This window comes from Typopeltis vanoorti, chromosome 17 (genome assembly GCF_054136105.1).
Source record: "Typopeltis vanoorti isolate ZY-2024b chromosome 17, IOZ_Tvanoo_1.0, whole genome shotgun sequence".
Classification (NCBI taxonomy): Eukaryota; Metazoa; Arthropoda; class Arachnida; order Uropygi; family Thelyphonidae; genus Typopeltis; species Typopeltis vanoorti.
This window is the reverse complement of record NC_143565.1, coordinates 82,095,926-82,119,655: the sequence shown is the minus strand read 5'-3', so window position 1 is coordinate 82,119,655 and position 23,730 is coordinate 82,095,926. Positions and strand designations below refer to the sequence as shown.

Below are 23,730 nucleotides of genomic sequence, written 5' to 3'. Positions count from 1 at the left end.
TGTAATTTTATTTACCATATTGTAAATATGTAAATATACTATATTGTAAATATGGTATGATGACCTTATATGACAACTCCAGATATGAAAGTCAAAACATCAGGAAATTAAAATAATTATTTATAACATGGTTGTAGCGTCCATAATTTGTGTAGAATAGTTCTTTTGTTACGTAGCAAGTAAGAAGAAGAATGACCATAGAAGATTAACTTTTAACTTTAACAAATGAAGATGGTCATGAGGTGAAAAAGCAGATAAAATAGTTCAGTTACTGAGTGGTCACTTTGCAAGGATATATCATCCTAGTGAGCTAACTGCTTTAACCTATGTGACTAATGTGGGAACAGAGTGGATAAACTGGAGGTCCTTGGGATATTGCAGAATCTCAATGTCAATACAGGTGTGGAATTAAATTAAATGGGATATTAGCTTGGGTTTTGCAAGAATGTGCAAGGGAACTGGCAATGCCTCTGACTAGGTTGGTTAATTTAATTTTCAGTTCTGGTAGAATTCCAAGGAAGTGAAAACAGTAAAAATAATTCCTTTGCATTAAGGGAGGTTCTAAGACTGCAGTAGCAAATTATAGAGCAATTAGCATCTAAGGCATGGTGGTAAAAGTACTGTAAAAACTGGTCAAAAAGTGAATTCAAGAATGGGTAGATAAAGATATGATTTTGTATGAGGGGCAACATGGTCTTGTGAAGGGTAGGCCATGCCTTAGTAATTTACTAACTTTTTATAATAGAGTAACGGCCGAGTTGGATAAAGGAAATAGCTATGTGATGATTCTGTCGGATTTTGCAAAGACATTTGACAGAATGCTACATGGAACAGTTTGTGAATGTCAAAGAAACACATTCACTCTATTTAATGTGAAAATTATAATATAAAATTAGCAAAAAAAAATACCCCCGATAAACTTACCTCATAATCTTTGTAATAAGGATCTTTGAGATCAAGTGGAATTTTATTGTTATATACCTTTGACAAAAGCCAAAGAATTGAAGCTCTTTCTTTGGCCTATAAATGAGAGAAAAAAAAAAAAGTAAAATAAAAACATGGGAATTTTTATGTTAAAGGAAATTCTAATATTAAGATAAAATGACCCATTGGCTGTCTAGTTTCAATTAGTAGAATACTGAGATTTAAGTTATCAATAACGTGTTGATAACCTATTCAATTACTTGTCAGCTACCTTAACTATTACTACAATCCTTAAAGTAAAATGCACTGTGCAAATTGAAATCAAAAACTTTTTTTTGAAAGTTTTTGATTTCAATTTGTTTTTAGCTTTAGATTTTAGTTTTTAGTTTTTTGTTTTAGCAAAAAAATTAACTTATTTAATCTCAAGTTCAAAGTGTATTTGCATACAAATTTTGTTTACAGCCATTCAGTATTAAAGAAAAGTATAGACTAGCTGCCTCCAATACTGTAGTTTTACCAACATTATATAATTGACAAAGAAAACCTGGATACCAGTCCAGTTTTGTTAAAAATAGTTCTGGGCTTTACTTAAGCAGAACTAAGTCAGTCTAAGACGAATTGGCAGCGTTTCTTTTCCTGGTAAATGAGGATTTTCTTCAAGTAAAAAGCAAGAAGATATGCAGTTATTAAATAAAGTATACCGATATGCATGCATCTTATCAAAAAAAATTGAAATAAGATCAAAATTTATAAAAGCTAATTACTTTACCGTTACTATTTGTTATGTTAATTTCTGATTTCCTTAAAATAACATGTGAATCTTGTATAAAGATACTTAGTACATTCAGTAATTTAAACCAAAAATACACTGCATGCCACAGTCAAAAATTAATATTTTTTTAAACACATATATTTTGTTTTACATATCATAAAATTATTATCATTATCATCATCAGACTCCCATGTAGTCAAGTGACTCATTGCGGGAGGTACCACTATTGCAAACACATTTCATCATACTGTGCCTTAAATATATGCACCATCTCCAAATTTTCATGTTAGATATTGCATATTTTGTATAATATGAGACTTTCACATGATGCACCTAATCCCACTGAAAAGTATGGATGACAAGTGTTTCCTCAATTTCACTCGTATAGTACCCACATGAACCTCTAGATCAGTATTTCTCAAAGTGTGGTACGCAAAAGGTCTTCAGGTGGTACGTGGAAATTTTCGGCTATGCATCATTAACGCATGGAATCATTATATTATATGCAATTAGAGACAACTGGGATAGAAATAACTAATGAATCACATCTTCCCTCCAACAGAAATTGCTGTATAGACTCAAGCAAAACCATATGTTTTTACCGGTGCAACATATGGTTTTGCTCGACGCCACCCCATCGTGAATGTTTTAAAACTAAGAAATATATAGTGAATGTGTTTCAGATATTATGGAATTCGGCTGAAGAGAATTAGCATTTCAACTCAATTGTTGAAATGCTAATTTGTCTTTGGTTCGTGCAATCTTTTGTTAATACCGCACCAATCATATGCACTGCTCTAGGTGCTTTACGTATCTCATAGCCGCTCTACGTATCTCAAGTCTTGTAAATTACTGATAATTTTTGCTTGAAATAATGGGAAAGAAGATGAAGCTATTTGGGTAGATGACTTTAACGATGCACACAAGGAAACTGTTCTCGATGCCTAAAGTAGCGATAGCGAGTAGGAGCTTCTTGGTAAGTCACGCCATTTGCAGTTTTTTTTCTGAAAACTTTAATTTCCGAAAATCCCTGCATATATCTCGCAAGACGATTTTTTAGCTTTAATTTTGGGAAAAAAAGTGCGAGTTATATTCGAGTAAATAAGGTAATTTTTTTAGCTTTCAAATTAAGTATGGATCATTGGTTAATGATTGGATTTATAAAACCCACAAAAGAGAGCAATATAGAAAATACAAGTAGCTGTAAGCAACAAAAAAACATTGATATCGCACCTGGATCAAATGAAATTAATAAGGGTGTGTCGTCTGACATCTCTAGATAACCAACTATGATATGAATTACTTGAAAATGTGGATTTTCATGGATGGGAAATGAAGAGGAATCTATTACAAATTTTGTTCTATTAAAAATAAATCATATTTTTTGTTTACATGAACATACAAATTCAAATAAAATACACATTTACAATGAAATATACTTTAGTTATTTATTATTTGATAAGGGGGTACTTGGTAATAATGAAAATTTAAGAAGGGATATGCGGATATCAGAAGTTTGAGAAACACTGCTCTAGATGTTAATCTGTTCCTATGTTGTAAGAATCATTGTGAGAAATGCTTCATTACTACTGATGACGTTTTTGCTGATGGGATTACAAGACTTACCAAAATGATGGACAACAATAAGGCAGAATGGAGATTGTATCTAAAGCATACAAATGTGTTTGGTTTTTAAATAAATGTTTGGTTTAACAACAGGAACAGAACTTTTGAAACAGTGAATTTATTCTTTTCATAAGATACATTGTTAAATTTTTAGCATGTTCCTGAAATAAATTACCTTAATACAAAGATAGTAAAAATGAAGAATTCCAAGAAAATTATCCTAATTAATATAGAAAATGAATTCTATATTAATTTAATTAATAAAAATAATCCCAGACATGTTTAATAGGATTAATTAAATGTGGCGTCCTGTTTGGTTCCTTCGTGGAAAGAAATAAAGTAGTATACTTGTAGAAATTTCTGCCATGTTTTGTACTGTGCTTGCTTTGGCTAGTTACACAAAGAAGAAAGTAGTGAGAAGAGACAGACACTGGGATATAATACTCATACAGAGAGTGACCAGTCTACTTGCTATGGTATGAGAACAGGCATGCAGTATGCTAATTTTCAAGAGAAAATTATCTTTTCTTTTCAAGTTAGCCATGGTTTGACAGTGTGTATTTTTTAAATACAGTATTAAATTACACATTAAATACTGATCAATAAAATACAGTCTTTCTTTGGAGACCACAGAATAATGATATAATATTTAAATGCAACATTCATAGTTATTATTCAAATTTCATAATTCATAAATACAAGGTGACAAACACTTTTCATAATTAAAAAAATTACAAATGAAATAGGTTATCACTCAACAAATAAGTCATTCCTTGGTTCCGACTCTATGCAAGCAGCTCAATTCCACAAAGATAACAGACCTGATACTTAGAGGCAAAACATTCTTGGTATCCACAACAATTGTGAAGTATTGTCTATGCAAGGAGTGAACTGCTGATCAGAACAAGTAATAATCTGATGGTATTAGGTGAATACCATCAGATTAATCTTAATAGAGAAGATTCAGCTCCTTGATTTTTTCTTCCATCCAAGCAAACATACTCAGTGTGGTATTCTCTTGTTGGAGTACTCATTTATTATTAATTAATCAAAAGCAGATAGAATAATCCCCAGTGATATCCAAAGTCAGCAGACTTATCATGGGAGGCCCACTTAACTAGAAACATGTGTATCACACATTGAACCTTGAAAATCATTTACACTTCCTGCATTCACAATGTGCTCTGGCAATGCATTCCACATCAACCACTCTCCAAGTAAATAATATATTCCTCATATCCTTTTTCACCATACCTCTACACATATCCAAGGATGGCTTCATTCTTCCCCTTATACCCTCCACACGTTATAAGCCCTTCTGTATCAATCTGGTAAAATCCCCTCACTAACTTGCATAATCAAAATCAAAAATCATGTGTGGTCTGACAATGCCTTATACAGTGGCACCACCACCACCACTTTATCATCCTACTCGTCAATGTGCTTCTTATTATAGCAGCAATACGATCATGCTAAGATTATGAATTTCATTCACTTCCTGAAGCACAATCCTACCAATACTGTACACAGCCTAATATATCTGCATTCCAAAGTGCAGCACTTGATTAATCTTAAAAATACAACCTCATTAATTTGTCCAAGCTAAAAGTATCTTCAAATCTTCCTATAAGGAAATCAGAAAAAAACTGATATTAATTTAGTTGTTTATTGATTTCCAGCTAACACACTTTAAAAATAAGTTAAAACAGCAGCGGCCAAAAATGACACAGGTAATCCTCCTTTTTGGAGACACTGCTCCATTATACACAATTTGATAGCATCACTCAAAAAGACAATGTTCTGCAGCCAATATTATCCAATTCCATCATCTGTTCTTTACTGCACGTATGCCACTACAAGACTTTCATTAAATAATCAGGTCAAGGACATAGGTAACTCTTTTGAACATTCCTTAAAAATGTGTGTGATGACATGTTATCCATTCCCACAACTATATTAGCATTTACCCAAACAACATGTGATATTATATGCTACTTGATAATATTTGCCTCCCTTCAACATGTTGCACAGCATCATGCACACTACATAATATAATATATACTGATAAAACTGCTTATTAAATAACTCCACTACATCCTTTGCTATAGTTACTTTCTTACCATAACTATCCTCCAGTATCACCCTTCTACAATTATTCTTCCTCTTGCTTGACACACAGTGGAAGAATTCCTTTGGACTGGCGATCTTCTCCCATAAAACGTTTTTTTTTTTTTCCTATGCTTGTTAACTTTTTTGGCCTGCATTTTATACTCTTCACATCTGATTACTAGAAACTATCTTGTACCTACTCCATAACATATCTTTTCCCCATACTCCTCACCTGATTTCGCTGTTCATCTATTTCACTCCTACTCTATTTATTTGCATAACTCTTGGAATACAGTTGCATATTCCATGTATGAAATATTTCCTAATCAATTCCCACTTGTTGTCAACCTCTTTTTTCCACAGTTCATCAACCCATGTTACTGATGCTAGTTGACTTAGGAGCTTCTCATATCACCCACATTATATTCCATATATGTACTTTTTGATAGCAACATGTTTAACCACCTCCCCAAACAGTGCCTCATGATCACTCTCACTAATTGGTAACAATGTACTTACAAATCATATCTTACCAAATCCAATGCCCCAAAACCTTATGTCACAAGTAGCTTAAGCTAGTTATCCCTCAGAAACTCAACAAATCTACTATCCTTGTTTCCACGCACTTACTTTTCCTTCTAATCCACGTTGCTATAATTCAAATCTCCCATTAGGATTACCTTCCTTTTATATTATTATTATTATTATTATTATTACCCGAGACCTCATGGAGTCAAAGACTCATCTGGGAGGTCCTTTTATCACACACACACAGCTCATCATACTGTGCTTTGAACACATTCCAACTCCCTGCAGACAACACACTCTCAGGAAAGGCATTCCAATCATTTACAACCTCTGCACGAAAAAACCTGCCTCTCACTCCCCTACTCACACCTTTTTTATACAGTTTCCAGGGATGACCTCTGGTTCTCTCCTGATCTCCCACTATTTTCTGTAGAACTTCTCCAGCATTGATCCTATAACAACCCTTTACCAACTTGTAGGTCTCTATCATATCTCCCCCTCTTCCTCCTGTCCACCAGACTCTGCAAATTGCATCTCCTCAATCTTTCCTCATACTCGACATTCCAGAGGTCAGAAACTACCTTAGTCAGTCACCTTTGGACCCTTTCCAGCATCCTTCTGAAAACCAGGTGACCAAATCTGGGCACAATAGTCCGTGTGTGGCCTAATCAAAGCCTAACTAAATGTCTAAATATTCCAAAATCAGTGCTCTTTGCATTTCCTGGTCTATAACAATATCCTATTACATATACACTGCTTGGAAAGAAGTTGACAGACACCATAGTTAGGAACAAAGCACCATGGTGCTCAACTTAATAAGACGTATGACTGCAGCAATCCAACAGGGCATGCTTTCCACAAGCGCACAATGGAAATTTTAAACCATTCTTCCTGTAGACACATAATGAGGTCCTGGACTGTTGTAGGGAAAACGTCACTTGACTTCACCAGATGCTCCAGTTCATCCCACATATGTTCAATAGGGGTTGAGATCAGGGATCTGTGCAGGCCAGTCAAGTGTGATGACGTTCATGTCTAGAAACCATGCAGTTATAGCAGCAGCCTTATGTCATGGTGCATTGTCTTGAGATGTTCATAGTGCATCTGTCACACCCATCCATCTGCTTGGTAGAGGGTGTAGCATGATTCTTCATTCATTCACATAGCTTTCCAAGCTTACACGTCCAACTCTACACGCTCTTTGCACTGCTGAAGAGGACGTTGCATGTTGGTAATGTGGGGTTTGCATATTGCAGTCCTAACATGGAAACCCATGTTGTGAGCCTCGATTATGAATTTTTGTGCAGATTTATGTTCCAGTGGATGCCCGGAACTCCACATATGATGTTTCGGCTGATGCATGGTGGTTTTTACATATCATTTGTAATGGGAATTTTAAACCATTCTTCCTGTAGACACATAATGAGGTCCTGGACTGTTGTGGGGAAAAGGTCGTTTGACTTCACCAGATGCTCCAGTTCATCCCACAAATGTTCAATAGGGTTTGAGATCAGGGATCTGTGCAGACCAGTCAGGTGTGATGACGTTCATGTCTACAAACCATGCAGTTATAGCAGCAGCCTTATGTCATGGTGCATTGTCTTGAGATGTTTGCAGTGCATCTGTCACACCCGTCCATATGCTTGGTTGAGGGTGTAGCATGATTCATCATTCATTCACATAGCTTTCCAAGCTTACACGCCTAACTCTACACGCTCTTTGCACTGCTGAAGATGACGTTGTATGTTGGTAATGTGGGGCTTGCATATTGCAGTCCCATCATGGAAACCCATGTTGTGAGCCTCGATTATGACTTTTTGTGCAGATTTATGTTCCAGTGGATGCCCGGAACTCCACATATGATGTGTCAGCTGACGCATGGTGGTTTTTACATATCATTCGTAGTATCTACAGTCACATCTGGTGAGTCATCTGCTGTAGGTAACACTTGCAGCAGTTGACTCCCTGTGCTTCCATATCAGTATGGTATCATTGATTGTTGACCTGAGTTGGCCCAATTTGTCAACAATTGCTGAACAGACAGGCCTGCAACATGGCATTCTATCACAATGCCTCTTTCAAACTCAATAAGTTCCCTTCTTGCAGCCATTTAAACCCTGACATAGTCACACTGACTTTGGAGCATCATATTGCTCCAATTTATACTGGCTACAAACATATGATTCATTAGATGGCATGATGCACCTTCTGTTCTATTAATTTCAACTTAACACCATGCAGCTTAGAAATCTTCACATGCACTACTATTTTCCACTTCCACTCTTAGAGGATACAATTCCTCTGTTATTATTAATAGTACTCCCTCTCCTCTTTTCACCTTAATATCCTTCTAAAAAATTCTATGTTCCTCCATTTCTCTTCTTGACAGTATATCATTCTCAGACAACCAAGTTTCACATGCACCAATTATCTGTGGGTATAATGACTCAACCAATGCCACAAATTCAGTTATCTCATTTGGGATGCTTCATACATTAGTATACAAACCCGCTCGCCTTAAGGCCATCCAACCAACATCGACAAGAAGTAAACAGTGGTGCAATACCAATGTACTGCATTGGTATTGCACCATTATGGAACTAGTTAAAAGTGGACTATGCCAATGAAATGCTAAAATGCACAATGTAACCTTGTTCTTGAACCAACCTCTTAATCAGGACCAAGAGTGTTGTCTCACCCAGATTCATCGAATATCCTAACAAAAAGATTCAGCTGCTTCACCTCATTTTCACTTCTGATAAAAATGTGTCTGACTGATTCAAACAATTCACAGTCAGCAACACCACTCTTAAAAACCAACTTTGTTCCAGATAACAGCTCTCAGTTGATCCTGAGATACTGCATCAAGCTATTAGATCTGAACTCTGGAATTTAAAGGAAATTATACAATATCATATAGAAAGTTTTTTCACTTTATTATTATTAAGAGAGACCTCCAGGGAGTCAGAGACTGATCGAGGGAGGCCACATACTACATACATCAGCTATCATACTTATTCTTGAATTCATTCACACTGCTTGCACTCACAACATCCAATGGCAATCCATTCCAATCACGCACCACCCTCTGAGAGAAAAATCTAGCCCTCACATCCTTCTTGGCGGCCTTCATTCTCAGCTTACAAGGATGCCCTCTTGTCCTTTCCCCACCCTATATAAATTGAAAAATTCCATCAATTGAAATCCTGTATGACCCTTTCAGAAGTTAAGTCTCAATCATATCACCCTTCTTTCTCCTGTTTGCTAGTGTCTGCAGTCCACAAATTCCCAATCTGTCTTCATAATCAGTAATCCACAATCCTGATATCATTTTTAACACTCTCCTTTGTACTCTCTCCAATATATCAGAATCACAATGGAAACCAGGAGACCAGATCTGCGCACAATAGTCCAAGTGAGGTCTTATCAAGGCCTTGTAAAGAGGCAAAATAACATCCTTATCTTTAATGTTAACATTCGTTTCAGCATTGCAATTCTCTTTTGAGTTGTATTTGCAATCTTTGCCACATGGCCCCTAAACTTCAACTTCCTATGTATTAACACTCCAAGATCCCTAGCCTCATCAGTTTCTTCTAGCCTAATCCCACCAATATAATACGACACTGGGTATCTAATCATGCTGAAGAATGACTTTACATTTACTAACATTAAACTGACACCCATTTTCCCATGCCCACAATTTCAGCCTATTCAAAACATTCTACAAAGACTGCATATCAGCAGTATTCCTGATTATCCTACCTATCTTTGCATCATCAGCAAATAACTGTATGTCGCTTGTCAAATCCTTCCCAATATCATTGATGTACAGATCGAATAACAGTGAACCAAGCACTGATCCTTGTGGTACACCACTTGTTACCTTAAACCCTGCAGACTCAGATCCCCCATATACCACTTTTTGATATCTGTCAGTCAGCCATCCTCTAATGCATGGTAATATTGTATAACCCAAACCCATTTTCTCCAATTTATGCAGCAGTCTGCCATGCTATATTTTGTCAAAAGCCCTAGCAAAATCCAATATCATGGTGTGTCCATTCCTCTTGTCTAGTTCAATGGTAACATTGTTATAGAATGTGAGTAAGTTGCTAAAACATGACCTTCCCTTAGTAAACTCATGTTGTTCATTGCAAAGTAGAGATTCACTGTCAACCCATTTCTGAATGCGGGCCCTAACCAATTTTTCCAAAATCTTCACCACCACTCCTGAGATACTAATTGGTTAATAGTTGGATACATTGGTCTTTGTACCACCCTTGTGCAATGGAATTACCATGCATTCCTTCCATTCTTGTGGAATCTTCCCTGTTCTGAGACTCATATTAAACATCCTGGTCAAAGGAATGGCCAGTTCAGCTGAACACTCTTTTAGCACACGTGCTGATATTTCATCAGTCCCTATTGCTGAATTCTTATTCAGTTTGTGCAACAGCTCTAATATCTCGGTCTCGCACATCTGCATTTCTTCATCTAGTGAAAAGGTAATAACAGTGAGCTCAATGTTGCATTCATCAGTTAATGAGTGCCCTTTTAATGAAATGGGCTCATTAACTGAACAACCTCTTCTGCATCTGTAATCTTCATGCCATCTGGATTTAGAAGAGTTATTCTTTCATATTCATTATTTCTTTTACTGCATATCAATAAAATTCTTGTGGGTTATCTTTAACATGCAGAGCCAGTTTCTTTTCATAATCAGACTTTGCTTTCCATACAACAGTTGTGACTATTCTAGCCTGCTGCTTAGAACATTCACAATGGACGTCATCCTTATGCAAACGGTATTCCTTCCATATCGTCCTTTTCTTACGAATCTCTTGCTTAATAAGATTACACAACCATTTGACTCCTACTTTATTTATTCTTCGAACTCTTGGGACACATTCTGATATCGCATCATTTAAGTATTGTTTAAATGCTTCCAATTCACTGTCGATTTTATTTATTATAAATAAAATTACAAATGTCAATAAATTATATTCTTGTTTATTCCTTTATGAAGTCATTAGTTTTTATGTACAATTCTATATACAATTTATATATTCACCTGAATAAAGCTCAGAACCAGTTCAGATAGTGGTTCTTTCCATAATGCATAGTATTTTACACACCGGAAAGATGTGTGCTTTGCATGGGATACCAAGGCAATTAATGTGAATTCATTAGCTTCTATATATAAGTAGCCTAGTTGTGAAGAAACTTCATGCACAAAATTTCTTTGCTTACACATGGATAAAGGATTAAACAAGAATATAATTTATTGGCATTTTTAATTTTATGCAACATCATCTTCAACAACCCAGTAAAGTGAAGAGAATACAAATTATATATTTAGTTTAATCCTTTATCCAAGTGTAAGCAAACAAAGTTTGTGCCTAAAGTATCTTCAGAACTGGGGCAACTCATGGCAAAGGTGGACTAAGTTCTCATCACTTTCCTTAGTATTCCATATATAGCAAAGCACATCTCCTTGCAGACATGTATAATGCATAGCATTATGAGAAGGGTCACTACCCAGACCGGTTTCGACCTTTATTGAGGTCTCTTCAGTGGGAGCCAGACTCAGAGGTGATACCAAGGTTGAAGTAATGCAGAACTCATATGCCAAAAGGTGTCACACCTTATTATTAAATTACTCTAGATTATACATCTCCTTGCGAACATCTATAATGTTATGCATTATGGGAAGGGTCACTACCCAGACCGCTTGCAGACATTATACATGTCTGTAAGTAGATGTGCTTTGCATTATGGGATACTAAGGAAAGTGATGAAAACTTAGTCCACCTTTGCCACGAGTTGCCCCAGTCCTGAAGATACTTCAGGTGCAAACTTTGTTTGCTTACACTTGGATAAAGGATTAAACTAAATATATAATTTATAGTCTAACCAAGTGGGAAAAAACTTCCAAAGTGAAGAGAAGCTCGCCCAGAAAGTTCTGCATGAATTCCTACCTGAACATTTTCAACAGTGTGCTGATATTTAAAGATAATTACTTGATAGGCCTTAGATGACCATTTCACAAAACAAATTGGTCCCTAAGATGAAAAGTTTGGTAATCTATAGCATGTTTAGTACTGTGAGCAGGGTTAAAAAAAAAATTAGAAATCAAACAGAACTTTTTCAAGCCACTTGAGGTCTCATTTATTAGGGAGCTGAGCATTTCACATTTTCTTTGCCTGGTGAAAACTGCCTATCCACTGAAGATGTCTACAAATATCTATGGCAGGGTGGAATTCAAATACATCATGTTGACTGCAAAGAGAGTAGAGATGCTATCCACTTGGTTAAGCATGCTGACAAAGTGGGACTAGTTCAAAGAACATGTTTTTTTTTTCTTATCTCTTATTTTGCTCTATCTCCACTTTTTAATGAAGTTATTTATGAAATTATCTGAAGAAACAAAAAAGGCATAGCAAACTACCATTAAAAACCTAAAATTTATAAGTCTTATTATAATGTTGATATATTTGTCATTTGACCAGGTTTAATAATATAACTAAGAGAATTCCCAGACTATTCAATTTTCCATGTTGCAGTGCTGTTACAAACAATGAAATCAATCACCAAATTACCATGATGGGTGCTAAAAAAATAGTCATTACGAGTAACTAATTATCCAAACATTGATTGGGTAGTGGTGAAATTCACATTATGATGAATCTAGAGGGATAGAGCATGCTACACAAAATTAAACATGTAAAGAGCACATTCCCATCTCAGTTAAAGCATTCACATGAAAATCTATGTATATCAGAAAATCCTACTGATAGCTTTTAAATTCCACTTTTTCTGTCACATCAGAATTTCATAATGATGATCAGGGTAGAGGATTCCTTGCCTGTCCTTATCAAACTACATGATAAATACTTGGCAAGAATATAAATAAATGTTTAGGAATTTCACAGTTAAACTACTCAGATATGTAGTTAGATGACTTCACATTAAATTGTACCAGTACCCCATAATGAACAGTACATTTCCTTTCAAATAATGTATATTGTCATGAATTATGGGAATCGTCACTACTAGACAAGTTTCATTCTTTATTGAGATCTCATTAGTGGAAGTTAGGCTGGGGAAATACCGAGAAATAAATCAGTTGAAGTTATATTTCATTATACAAGTGGGAAAATGGTGTGTCACCATATTGTTAAAAAAACTCTGGATGAGAGCTATAGCAAAATTTTTTAATGGTTGGAAAGTAAATTATACTCAACAAGAAATTATATTCTTGTTTTTATCCTTTACTTAAGCATAAGCAAAAAAATTCTATAGCTATATAATGTGAAGTCATCTGTCCCCATATACAAATAGCTTAGTCGTGCAACTTTTGTTTGTTACACTTGGTAAAATATAAAAACAAGTACAATTTACTTTCTAAACAGGCGAAAAAAAAAAAAAAAGTAAAAAAACATGAATTTTATCATGATTAAACTCTGAATCATCTACAAAGGTCTAGCTCTCAAGCTCATTAATTCTTCCCATAATGTATGGATATGAAATTACTTCACAATGCAATGCAAACTTTTGTTTGCTCATGCTTGGGTAAATGATAAAAACAAGAATAAAATTTCTTGCCAAGTACAATTTCCTTCTAATCAAGCCAAAAATGCTGCTACAAACCAAATAATATTTCTAAGCAACAGGAGAAGAAAGTTGTGGTTGCTTATGTACAGACTTTTTATATATAAATAATACATTATGATATCAGTTGATCCTACATGATTTAAAAGTACTAGTTACAGTAATAGTGTATAATTACACTATAAAATTATTTATTGTGTAGCCTTCATAGTTTATCCACCAATTTTGAGAGCAGTTAAGAAAAGTTCACGATTCTTAAACATGGTTTCCATGGAACTGACTTGCTGTAGGAATGTATTTGTATTATGCAACAGATAGCAGTTACAGTATTTCTCAAATAAATTAATATCTTAGAAAGAATCAAGCGTTCACACTAGAATAGTAAAATATTAACCTTTCATTAAAACCACCAGATTCCACTCAATTAAAAAAAGGAACCTTTTTTTTTTCAAAAAGAAATGTGAAATGTGAAATTACGAAATTAGTGTTAATATTGCTTTAAGCCAGGTGGTTCCCATTCCCTCTCTAAAAACCGGAAAGAATTATGAATTGCACAAATTACTATACACGGGTCAATAACAAAGACAAAATCTGCTTAAAAGAAAGGAAAACTGATTTATGATTACAAACTGCAACTTTGATAGGACTAACATTTCTAAATAAAATTTTAAAAAATATTGCGTACAATTAGAAAAAAAAATGGATGGAAGAGGCAAAAGTAAAAATTTGATGGTTTCAATTAAGTATACAATGATCAACGATTACATTTTAAACCAGGTAATAAGTATTATTTACCCTATCAAGTTCTTCATAGCTAGGTTCATCAATATCTAGACATTCTTCCACAAACAGAGAGTTTTCTTGCTGCACTGCTAAAACGCATTCCCTAAACATCACAAAAAAAAACTAATACCAAGCGTTTCGCTCAACAGGGAGAATCGAGATAGTAAGCAGTTCATTTACGTTAAATAAAGGGATAATGATTACAACCTATTTAACACATGCTACTAATTCAATCAGCTATAAATTTAGTTCGGTGTAAATTTTGACATCAACTTGGACTGCGTCAGGAAATTTAATAATAAACCAATTTTAACATTGCAGATTAATATTATGTCACATTTTGTAGACAGATGTGTGTGCCATGAATATTTTTCGGCAACGGTACGCCTACAGACTACGACATATAAGGTGGGGCTGGAAGACGTCAACCAACGCAGTGACCCACTATGGTAGTTGCTGAATGAATATTCACGACTGTGAATTTTGTCGGGAAAGCTGCAACACATCCTTGTGTATAATAATTTGATAGTAACGAGCAACTGTTCAAAAGTATACTGAGACATTATACTACACGAACAGGAATCATTTTATTAGAACGCGAATCGGTTAGATTTTTTGATCAAATTCCTGCAACAACCTTTTTTTCTTTATTAAGGGATATTTCTACATCATTTTTTATAAATAAGAAGAACTGAAAATAATGTGAAGCTATCAATTAATGTATGATACGGCTCCAAAAAAAAAAAAAAAAAACATGAGAATTTCTAACGAACTCTTCGCACGTCTCTCTTCTTGACATGCATCACTTCAATTAAAACATTATGTTAGCAAGCAACACTAACTACTATATTGACAACACACGAAAATAAAAGAATGGTGACTCACGATACCATTATAAACACTATGTTATTTCATAACTGCATTTTAAGTGTGAACAAGAAAGTTCGTTGTACGTCACATAAGTTATTTCCATTTTTAGAAATATCTAAGTTAGTTAAATTTTTACTGATAATTACAAGATTGTGGAGAAGTGATCACAACTTGAATACAGTACTGGTTAGAGAGAGAGAGAGCTGAATCAGCACGAGTTTAAATGGAGGCCTTGATTTAGTAATTCATTACATTTTATAAGATAACAGCGCGATTATATTTAACTCAGCGTAATTCTTTCAAACTGGTAATAGAAATAAACTGACACTGAAAGTATCATGCGTATTAACCCCCCCCCACACACACACCAGTAAACTATTTGCTTAGGTAAACCTCTGCGAGAATAATATGAATCGAGTAGCTATTACATATGTCAAAAGTATCCCCCCCCCTCTTTCTACTATATGAAAAATCTTCCCGGTGTCAGTCTGATAAACACCTTTAACAGATTCTGCATAAATCTTGTGGCAACGTAGAATTTTGGATCATTAATGTTAGTTCACTAGAATACTAGATGATAAAAGATCTAGTCCAGCGCTTCCCAAACTGGGGGCCGTGAAATAATGAAAACAAATTGAAAATGTTTTAAGACTAAGTAGATTTTGTTACCTTAAAAGAAACATATTTAATTTTTATTATTTCTTATATTTTAATGGGAAAAAATCACACATCGGTGCGGGTTCACAAATTTTGCTTCTTGCGTATTTCGGCGCTTAATGAATATTAGTAAATATATGCTTATTCATATAAGTTTCATTTCAAAGCAGAAATCTAAGAATTGCAGTTTCAAATATTTCACCTGATATTGACTTTTTTGTGTAGCAGTATTGAAACACATCCATCACATTAAATTGTTATTAAACTTTTATGTCCTTAATTCTTTCTTTATTACTAATCATTTTACGTTTCATGTGCTTATACTGCAAATGTACAATAACAACATATCTATCTATATAAAAATATAGATAGATATTTTTATATAGATAATGTGCCATATCAAATGTGTATGGAAGACGCTAAAAATGTAATATTTGCATTTGATTTTTGCAATATTCGCTGTGTATGTTTTGTATTGAATATAAATACAATAAATATTATAATAATGTGTGTCTATGTTGCGATTTTTTTTTCGAGGGGGACCGTGAAATATTTTAATTTTTTCAAAGGGGGGGGGCTGACATCCAAAAGTTTGGGAAGCACTGATCTAGTCGACCAGAACTTTTTCAAGGTATTTTTTTCAGCCAGTTCTTTAATTCAGTCGATCTCTGATACTGACGCGTTTGTTTTTTTTTTTTTTTCATTAGAAATGCTTAGCTCTTTCTTTATTGTCCATTACTATTTTCGAGTTGTTGCCTAAGGCTGCTAATAAAGAGATTATGAAGAACAAAGCTATTCGGCCTAACAGTATATTTAATTTACATTAGCAAGGAATCTCACGCTCAAAGAAAAACAAATTATGTTTCTAAAAGATTATACATATTTACTTAAAGTATAAAGACAAAAGGCTTTAATTTGACATAAGAAAGATATTATAATGGAGGATTTTATGGATCCATCCATCTTTTATAGCCAAATATTGAAAGAAACTGAAAAGTTTCGAAATTTACAAGACAGCTTATGAGGAAAGAAGAAACCCAAAAGACTAATTCCTCCAACAGAATGAGCAAATTGCTCGAGCTCTGTGAACAAGTTTTGATACCTGTTTTCTGTGATGGATGTGTAAGAATGTTTCTATATATATTTAAAAAAAAAAAAAAAAAAATTCAATATTGACTATATAAGTACGGTTTATTAAGTATCCAGAAAATGAAGACTGCTGATGGATTCGCGTTCAATAATGAACTTGATAAGGGAGTAATTTACAAGGAATTTATTTTATCCAGAATTTGTAATAATTCCGTCGCGAATCCAAATACGAGGTTGAAGGAAAATGGCATGCATTGATGGTGAATTTATATAGATTACCAATGTACTCTGAGAAATCAGTAAACCTCAAAGTTTCTCGATTCCAAGCATATGCTACGTGACTCACACCTTATGCTGCCGAATAGTAGGGAAGCTACATCAAAGGACACCAGTATTTCATTATCCGCAGACACATATCTTTAACTTCTATCTTTGAAAACAATGCATTTTTTAAAAAAAAAATGTTAAAGCTTGTGTTGCGGCTTCTTTGATTCTATGATCAAATAACATCAAGTAAGAGTGTGCGTGAGTGGCGCGTGTCAGAAGTTGCGTCATGGAGCAAAGAGCTGTGATAAAATTTTACCGTAAATTAGGAAAACTAATACAGAAGTGTGCCAAGACCTAAAAAACGTTTACAGCGATGACTGTCTGAGCCATGCATAGGTGTTCCGCTGGTTTTCAACGTTTAAAGAGGGGGAGGGAGTCTCTGGTGGATGAACCACGCTATGGATGGCCAGTTTCTGCACGGACAAATGAAAATGGGTAGAAGCTAGGGAAATTGTTGCCCATGACATGCGAATAACCACTATGTTACTCAGGGGCGTGCCAGTAGTGTCCGCCGCCTGTGTGCAAAACTTTAGTTGGCAACCCTATACCCCTCCCCCCCAATTTATAAAAACGTTATTTTTAATATTTCATGCCAATAAAGTGAGTATTTCATTTTGAATTTTATCTCCTTAAATAGGAGGGCATATTTTTAGTCAGGTTCATTAGCTACACGTTGCGGGTGTTCCGATATAAAAGGATCAAACTTTTCTAACATATCAATGCATTTTAAAAAAAGTGCCATTGTTGCGATCGTAAAGTTTATTACTTTAACAACGAAGAGCTAGATTTTGTTTGCCTAAAAACTGAACTACAAAAATTATTCTTTTTATAACTTCATACCAACGTTTCCTTTCATTATCTAAAACTGTTTGCTGCAAATGATCAATACAAGTTTTATTTTTTAAGGATGTAATTAATTCTGTCCATTTTTTGTAATTGTTCAAATGATTTAAATTTTTCTCATGACGATTCAGGTACATTGCAAGATGTTGCCTATATTCTGCTGTTATTATCAGCAGAATATAGAATAAAGTTAAAACCTGCAGCAATTTTCTTATATATGTTTAGAGCAAATGCGAGTGTGAACAACAAATTCAAACGCGCGTCATCCTGTAAACAATAAACTCACGCAAGTTCAAGTTTTTACTTGTTTACGCTAAACTACTTGTTAGAACTAGGTACAGAATAAAATATTTTAAGGAATAATAACAAATAAGTGATTATAAATAATTTGTTTAAGACAAATCTATAAAATATAATTAAAATTTAAACAAAAATATAATTTATTTTGATATAATTAATGAATAATATTTTTTTTTTTAAGTATTTCCCCCTCGCCTGAAATCTTTGGCGCCTGTGTGCGTCGCACATATTGCCGGAGCGCCCCTGATGTTACTCGCTATACAGCTTGGTGTCGGTAAGGAAACGGTCAGGAAAGAACTGTTCCACAACATTTGGTTTCTGTTGCACGACAACGCGCCAGCACACTGCCTGTGAAGCAGTTTTTGGCTTCGAAGTCGATCTGTGTGTTCGAACATCTCCCCTATTCGCCACATTTGGCTCCCGCAGATTTTTTTCCTCTTCATAAAGAGTAAGTGTGCCTGAAAAGGGGGACGCTTCAGTGACAATGAAGACATCCAACGCGGTGTGACCCAGAGGTTCCAAACATCTGTACGATAGATGTAAACGTTGTGTGGAGTTGGAGGGAAATTATTTTGCATTTGTGTAATATTCCAAATATATTTCTCTGTTTTGGTAACTGTTGTCTTATTAACTGGCACACTATGTATGTTTCTATGCACTATTGGAAAGAAATAATAAAAACTCAGTTACAATCGGGACTAGGATATATATACAACACTGCAAATGGCAGTAGAAAACTATAAAATACACTACATAGAAAATGCTTTTATTCATTTTTAGACTAGGTTCTGCATTCTGATGGGCCAACCGCTCGCTGTTTACTTGGGTAGTCTGAAAAGTTCTCGGCCTCAACCATAGATGGCAACACTATCGGCAAGATTTTTTTTTCTACGTTGGTACATCTGTCATAAGCATCCGTGTGAAATTGCAAGTCATTCTATCAAGTAGTTTGTTTTATATAGCTGTCTGAAGCAAAAGTGTTGTCTGTATCCCTCGAAGTGGATAAATTGAGTATCATGCGATTTAAAATTCTTTGTAAAAGAAGGTGTAACGCCAAAAGAAAGCCATTCGAAGTTCATAAAACTTTATAGGAACTGGTCTTCTTCGTTTTCGACAATTAAGAAATGGGCTGCCGAGTTTAAATGTTGCCGTATCAGCATTGAAAATGATCCACGTGAAGGATGTCCAAAAAGTGTAATAACACTAGAAATCATTGATCAAGTGCACGATATGGTATTGGATGACCGGCGAGTCAAGTTAGTGAAATTGATGGGACTATAGGCATTTCAAAAGAACGTGTAGGATATATTTTACATGAAAAAATGCAAATGAAAAAGCTTTGCGCAAGATGGGTGCTGCGCTTGTTCACAGCAAATCAAAAACGCACTGGAATGAAAATCTCTGAACAGTGCTTGGAGCGTTTTAACAAGAATAAAACTGATTTTGTGCGTCGATTTATTACTTTGGATGAGATTTGGATTCACCATTACACACCAGAATCAAAACAGTGGACAGAAATCGGTTGTTCATCGCCAAAGAAGACAAAGTCGGTTCCGTCAGTAGGAGAGGTCCTGGCATCGGTATTTTGGATGCTAAAAGCATTTTGTTTATTAATTATCTTGAAAAGGGTAAAACAATAACCGGGGAATAATATTCCGATCTTTTAACCAGACTAGACGAAAAAATTCGTGAGAAAAGACCTGGTTTGCAGAAGAAATAAATCATCTTTCACCAGGACAATGTACCTGTCCACAAAGGTGTTTTGGTAATTGGAAAATTAAGGGATCTGCACTATGAATTGTTGGACCATCCACCTTATTCCTCAGATTTGGCTCCCTCTGACTTCTATTTGTTCCCAAAACTAACTGGTCGGCGTTTTTCTTCGAATCAAGAGGTGATCGCAGCTGTAAAGGAGTATTTTGCAGATCTTACTGAGAACCACTACAGGGACGGGATAATGGCTCTGGATTAAATGTATTAGTCTTAAGGGAGATTATGTTGAAAAATAATTATTTTGAAATTATAAATTCGTTTTTTCATTGTCAGGACGAGAACTTTTCAGACCACCATCGTACAGCTATATAAAAAAAAAAAAAACGGATTTCCGTTGTAAAAGCTATTTATCTGTTATAAATTTGAATGATTTCTATTAAAATATTTCCTAAAATGAATAGCATATAATTATGGGAGGTAATTATACAATTTGTTATTCTCTAAAAAATGAGAAATATCCTTGATTTTTTTTGAGTACTGAAAGGGGAATGTATATTTGCAAAACTTCGAGATTCTACGCGATAAGCAGAAGTACCCGCATTTCGTATTTAAATAGGCATGTTCTTGTAATCAGACATTTACATAATATGGTACTGAAACTTGTCCTTATTGTTTAAAAACTCATTCCTTAATTTCTCGACAAGAGCCATTTGAAACATCCTTTCCTTCTAGTCTCACATTTGACAAAGAAAAAAAAATAAAAAAATAATAATAAAATAAAAAAACAAAAAATAAAATTTATGAATAAAAAGAGGTTTCTTGAGATAGTCTTCAATTTCTTGACATAAATATATTACAAGTACCACTTCCTCCTCATCTAAACAAAGCGGGTTTCTCTGTCGTCCAGGTGCTCACTGAGAAACTAATCAGTGATCACTTACTCTCATTTCACCTGGTGTCCTTAGGAATTCATGCGCATTTCACCAATTCATTATACCTAGTCTAGCCATAAATATTGTTACAACTTGATCAGCACGTAAAACCTTTAATCTATCAGTAAATCATCTACAGCTTTCAGCACATAGAAACCACATGTAACGTGTGCAGCACTCAATATTCGAAATTTCTCCCACATCCAACGGAAACGCGGCCACTGCTCGCTCCAAATCCACCTTCAGGCAATTCACAAGCTTCGACCACAATTTTCAGATCAGAACTTCCAGACGGCCAATCAGATAGAAATATGTGGTAGGGCACTTTAGCTTCCAACCAATGTTGTGTGGTTCTTGGCTTGTGTGTAGGGGCAGAGTCCTGTTGGAAGGTCCACTGCCTACCGCGAAACAAGGTGTTGTTCAGGGGCCGTACCACAGGTTCCATGTGTCTTGATACACTTTGGCGATTACTTTCTCACAGAAATGCAAGTTGTACGTCATTTCCCACTCCAAACCATCACTGACGCGGGCATATACCCGATCGTTAGACGGTTAAACGACTGCTCAATGTGAAAATCTTCTCATCTATGCAGAGAAATATCCGAGTGTCTGTTGTTGGCATACCGCAAGAGAAGTGCCTTTGATTTCATCACCATCTGCCACATAAGTTGTGGTGTTAGGAAGTGTCCAGTAGAACGATGACAGGCTCCCCCCCCCCCGATCATCAGCTACAGTTACAGCATACGTGACATCATTCTGTGCGTTCAGGATTATGGCGGAGGCGTGCCTTCATAGCCATCACAAGCTGTTGCATCTTAAAGCAGCTTGGTCGACCTGTTCTCTGGCAGTCAGATACGTCTTCTGTTTCGGTATAACGGTTAATAGTCCGATACACGAACATCCCACTGATCCCGAGTGTTTTGGCGTGTTGAAAATAACAGATGGCTGTATTCCAACCTTGTGAGGTGCAATTACAGCTACATGGTTCTCATAATCTCCCGCTGCATGTTAACCCGTACAGCTAGACAACTTTTTCTCTCTCTCTACTGATAAGCACGCGAATGTTCGCTGTGCACAACGCCACTAACGGAACCGGACTCGCGCAATTGTGTGGGCAGCTCGGGAAGTTGACAGTATTTATGGCAAGACTGCGTACACTCTTTCATACTGCTATTTTCTACAGATATTCCAGTTACCGTTCATCAGAATTGACACTGGTATTCCCCCTCCCCCCGTTCTCTTAACCTGTTAAAACACGCGGCTATTCAACACCGATTCAGATTTCAACCCAGTAGGGGGGGATCCTGTTTATTCATTTCGTTTACCGCTGTTTCAATGGATAGTGGTAAACGAAATGAATAAACAGGATATCTCCTGTATATCTCCTAAAGTGCAATAATCTGCAGATTTTAGAAATCCAATTTTAACAAAATTTCTTCTTTCGCCCATCCTATAAAGATTGAACCAATTCTCATATACGAGATCTGCCCCATAACCCACATGTGCACCAGGAGACTGCTGCAAGTGCAATTACTTTTCCACACAAATTTTCACGCTGGTTAAATCAATTTCCATAAAATAATATGTAAATAATACAGAATGTGAATCCACATAACGAAAATAATTATTAAGTGCAAGGTTTTTTTAAGCATAAAATGTTCGCTCTAATATTCTTTCTTTCATGTTTACACGGTGATCAGAATATATTATGAAAATTATGGATACAACTACCAGTTAGAGTAAAACTTTAGTTTAAAATAAACCAAAATATACACTCGACGTTTCGACCTTCATCTTCTAGAATATACGTATATATAAAAAGAAACAAGCTGCACTACAATCTACGTGGAATGCAAATATTACTGAGCAACCATTAAAACTATTTGCCGACCTCTGGTGCTATTAAAAACAACAACAAAATCCTCAGTACATGAAAGCTAGAGTCCTGTTATTATTATCATCTATTAGGTTACAAAGTTAAATTAAGCTGGAGAGTAATGTGTTCATACAGAAAATAATAGATAAATAAATAAACAGAAAATAAAATTATTTCAATTAAGGGGATATTAAATCCCACATTGTTTTAAAACCGAATAAGAAACTCAGAGATTGGAATCAGAGAGTTTCATGCCGAATTTAGTAAACTATAAAAATATTGGCGAATACTAGCATGAGCTAATGCTAGCAGTCCTAGTACGAAGTACAATACCGGGCAACTCGTTGCAAAGGTGAGTAAAGTTCTGATTGCTATTCTTTGGTATTTTCCATAATGTAAAAACACACTTCCTAGGAAATGTATGCTGTTATGCCACTCACATTTGGACCCATTTCATGGAAAGGTTGGGAGAAACCTGTGCTGTTGCTCTTGATATCTCCAAGGCTTTTGATAGAGTCTGGCATCGAGGGCTTCTTAACAAGTAACTAACATTTGGACTGCCTTTGTCCTTGTGTAAATGGATCACCAATTTTCTCTCAAATCAATCCCTACATGTAATGGTGGATGGCGTTCTTTCCTGTCAATGCTGCTGTCATTTCATGCACCCTACTCCTGATTTATATAAATGACTTGCTTTCATTAACTGCAAATCCCATTCATAGTTTTTCTGATGATAGCATACTCCACTCATCCTAATCATATCATGCTCA

At 35.3% G+C, this 23,730-nt stretch overlaps 1 protein-coding gene across 3 annotated transcripts in view; it reads right to left on the bottom strand.

Moving 5' to 3' along the window:
• Patronin (calmodulin-regulated spectrin-associated protein patronin) overlaps nucleotides 1–23,730 on the bottom strand; it is a 358,788-nt gene that overhangs the window by 297,583 nt on the left and 37,475 nt on the right. For all 3 annotated transcript variants that reach the window (XM_090407071.1, XM_090407073.1, XM_090407072.1), the window contains exon 3: nucleotides 925–1,020. In XM_090407071.1, the coding sequence (XP_090263197.1) occupies nucleotides 925–1,020 (96 nt within the window). The remainder of the gene's footprint in view (nucleotides 1–924; nucleotides 1,021–23,730) is intronic.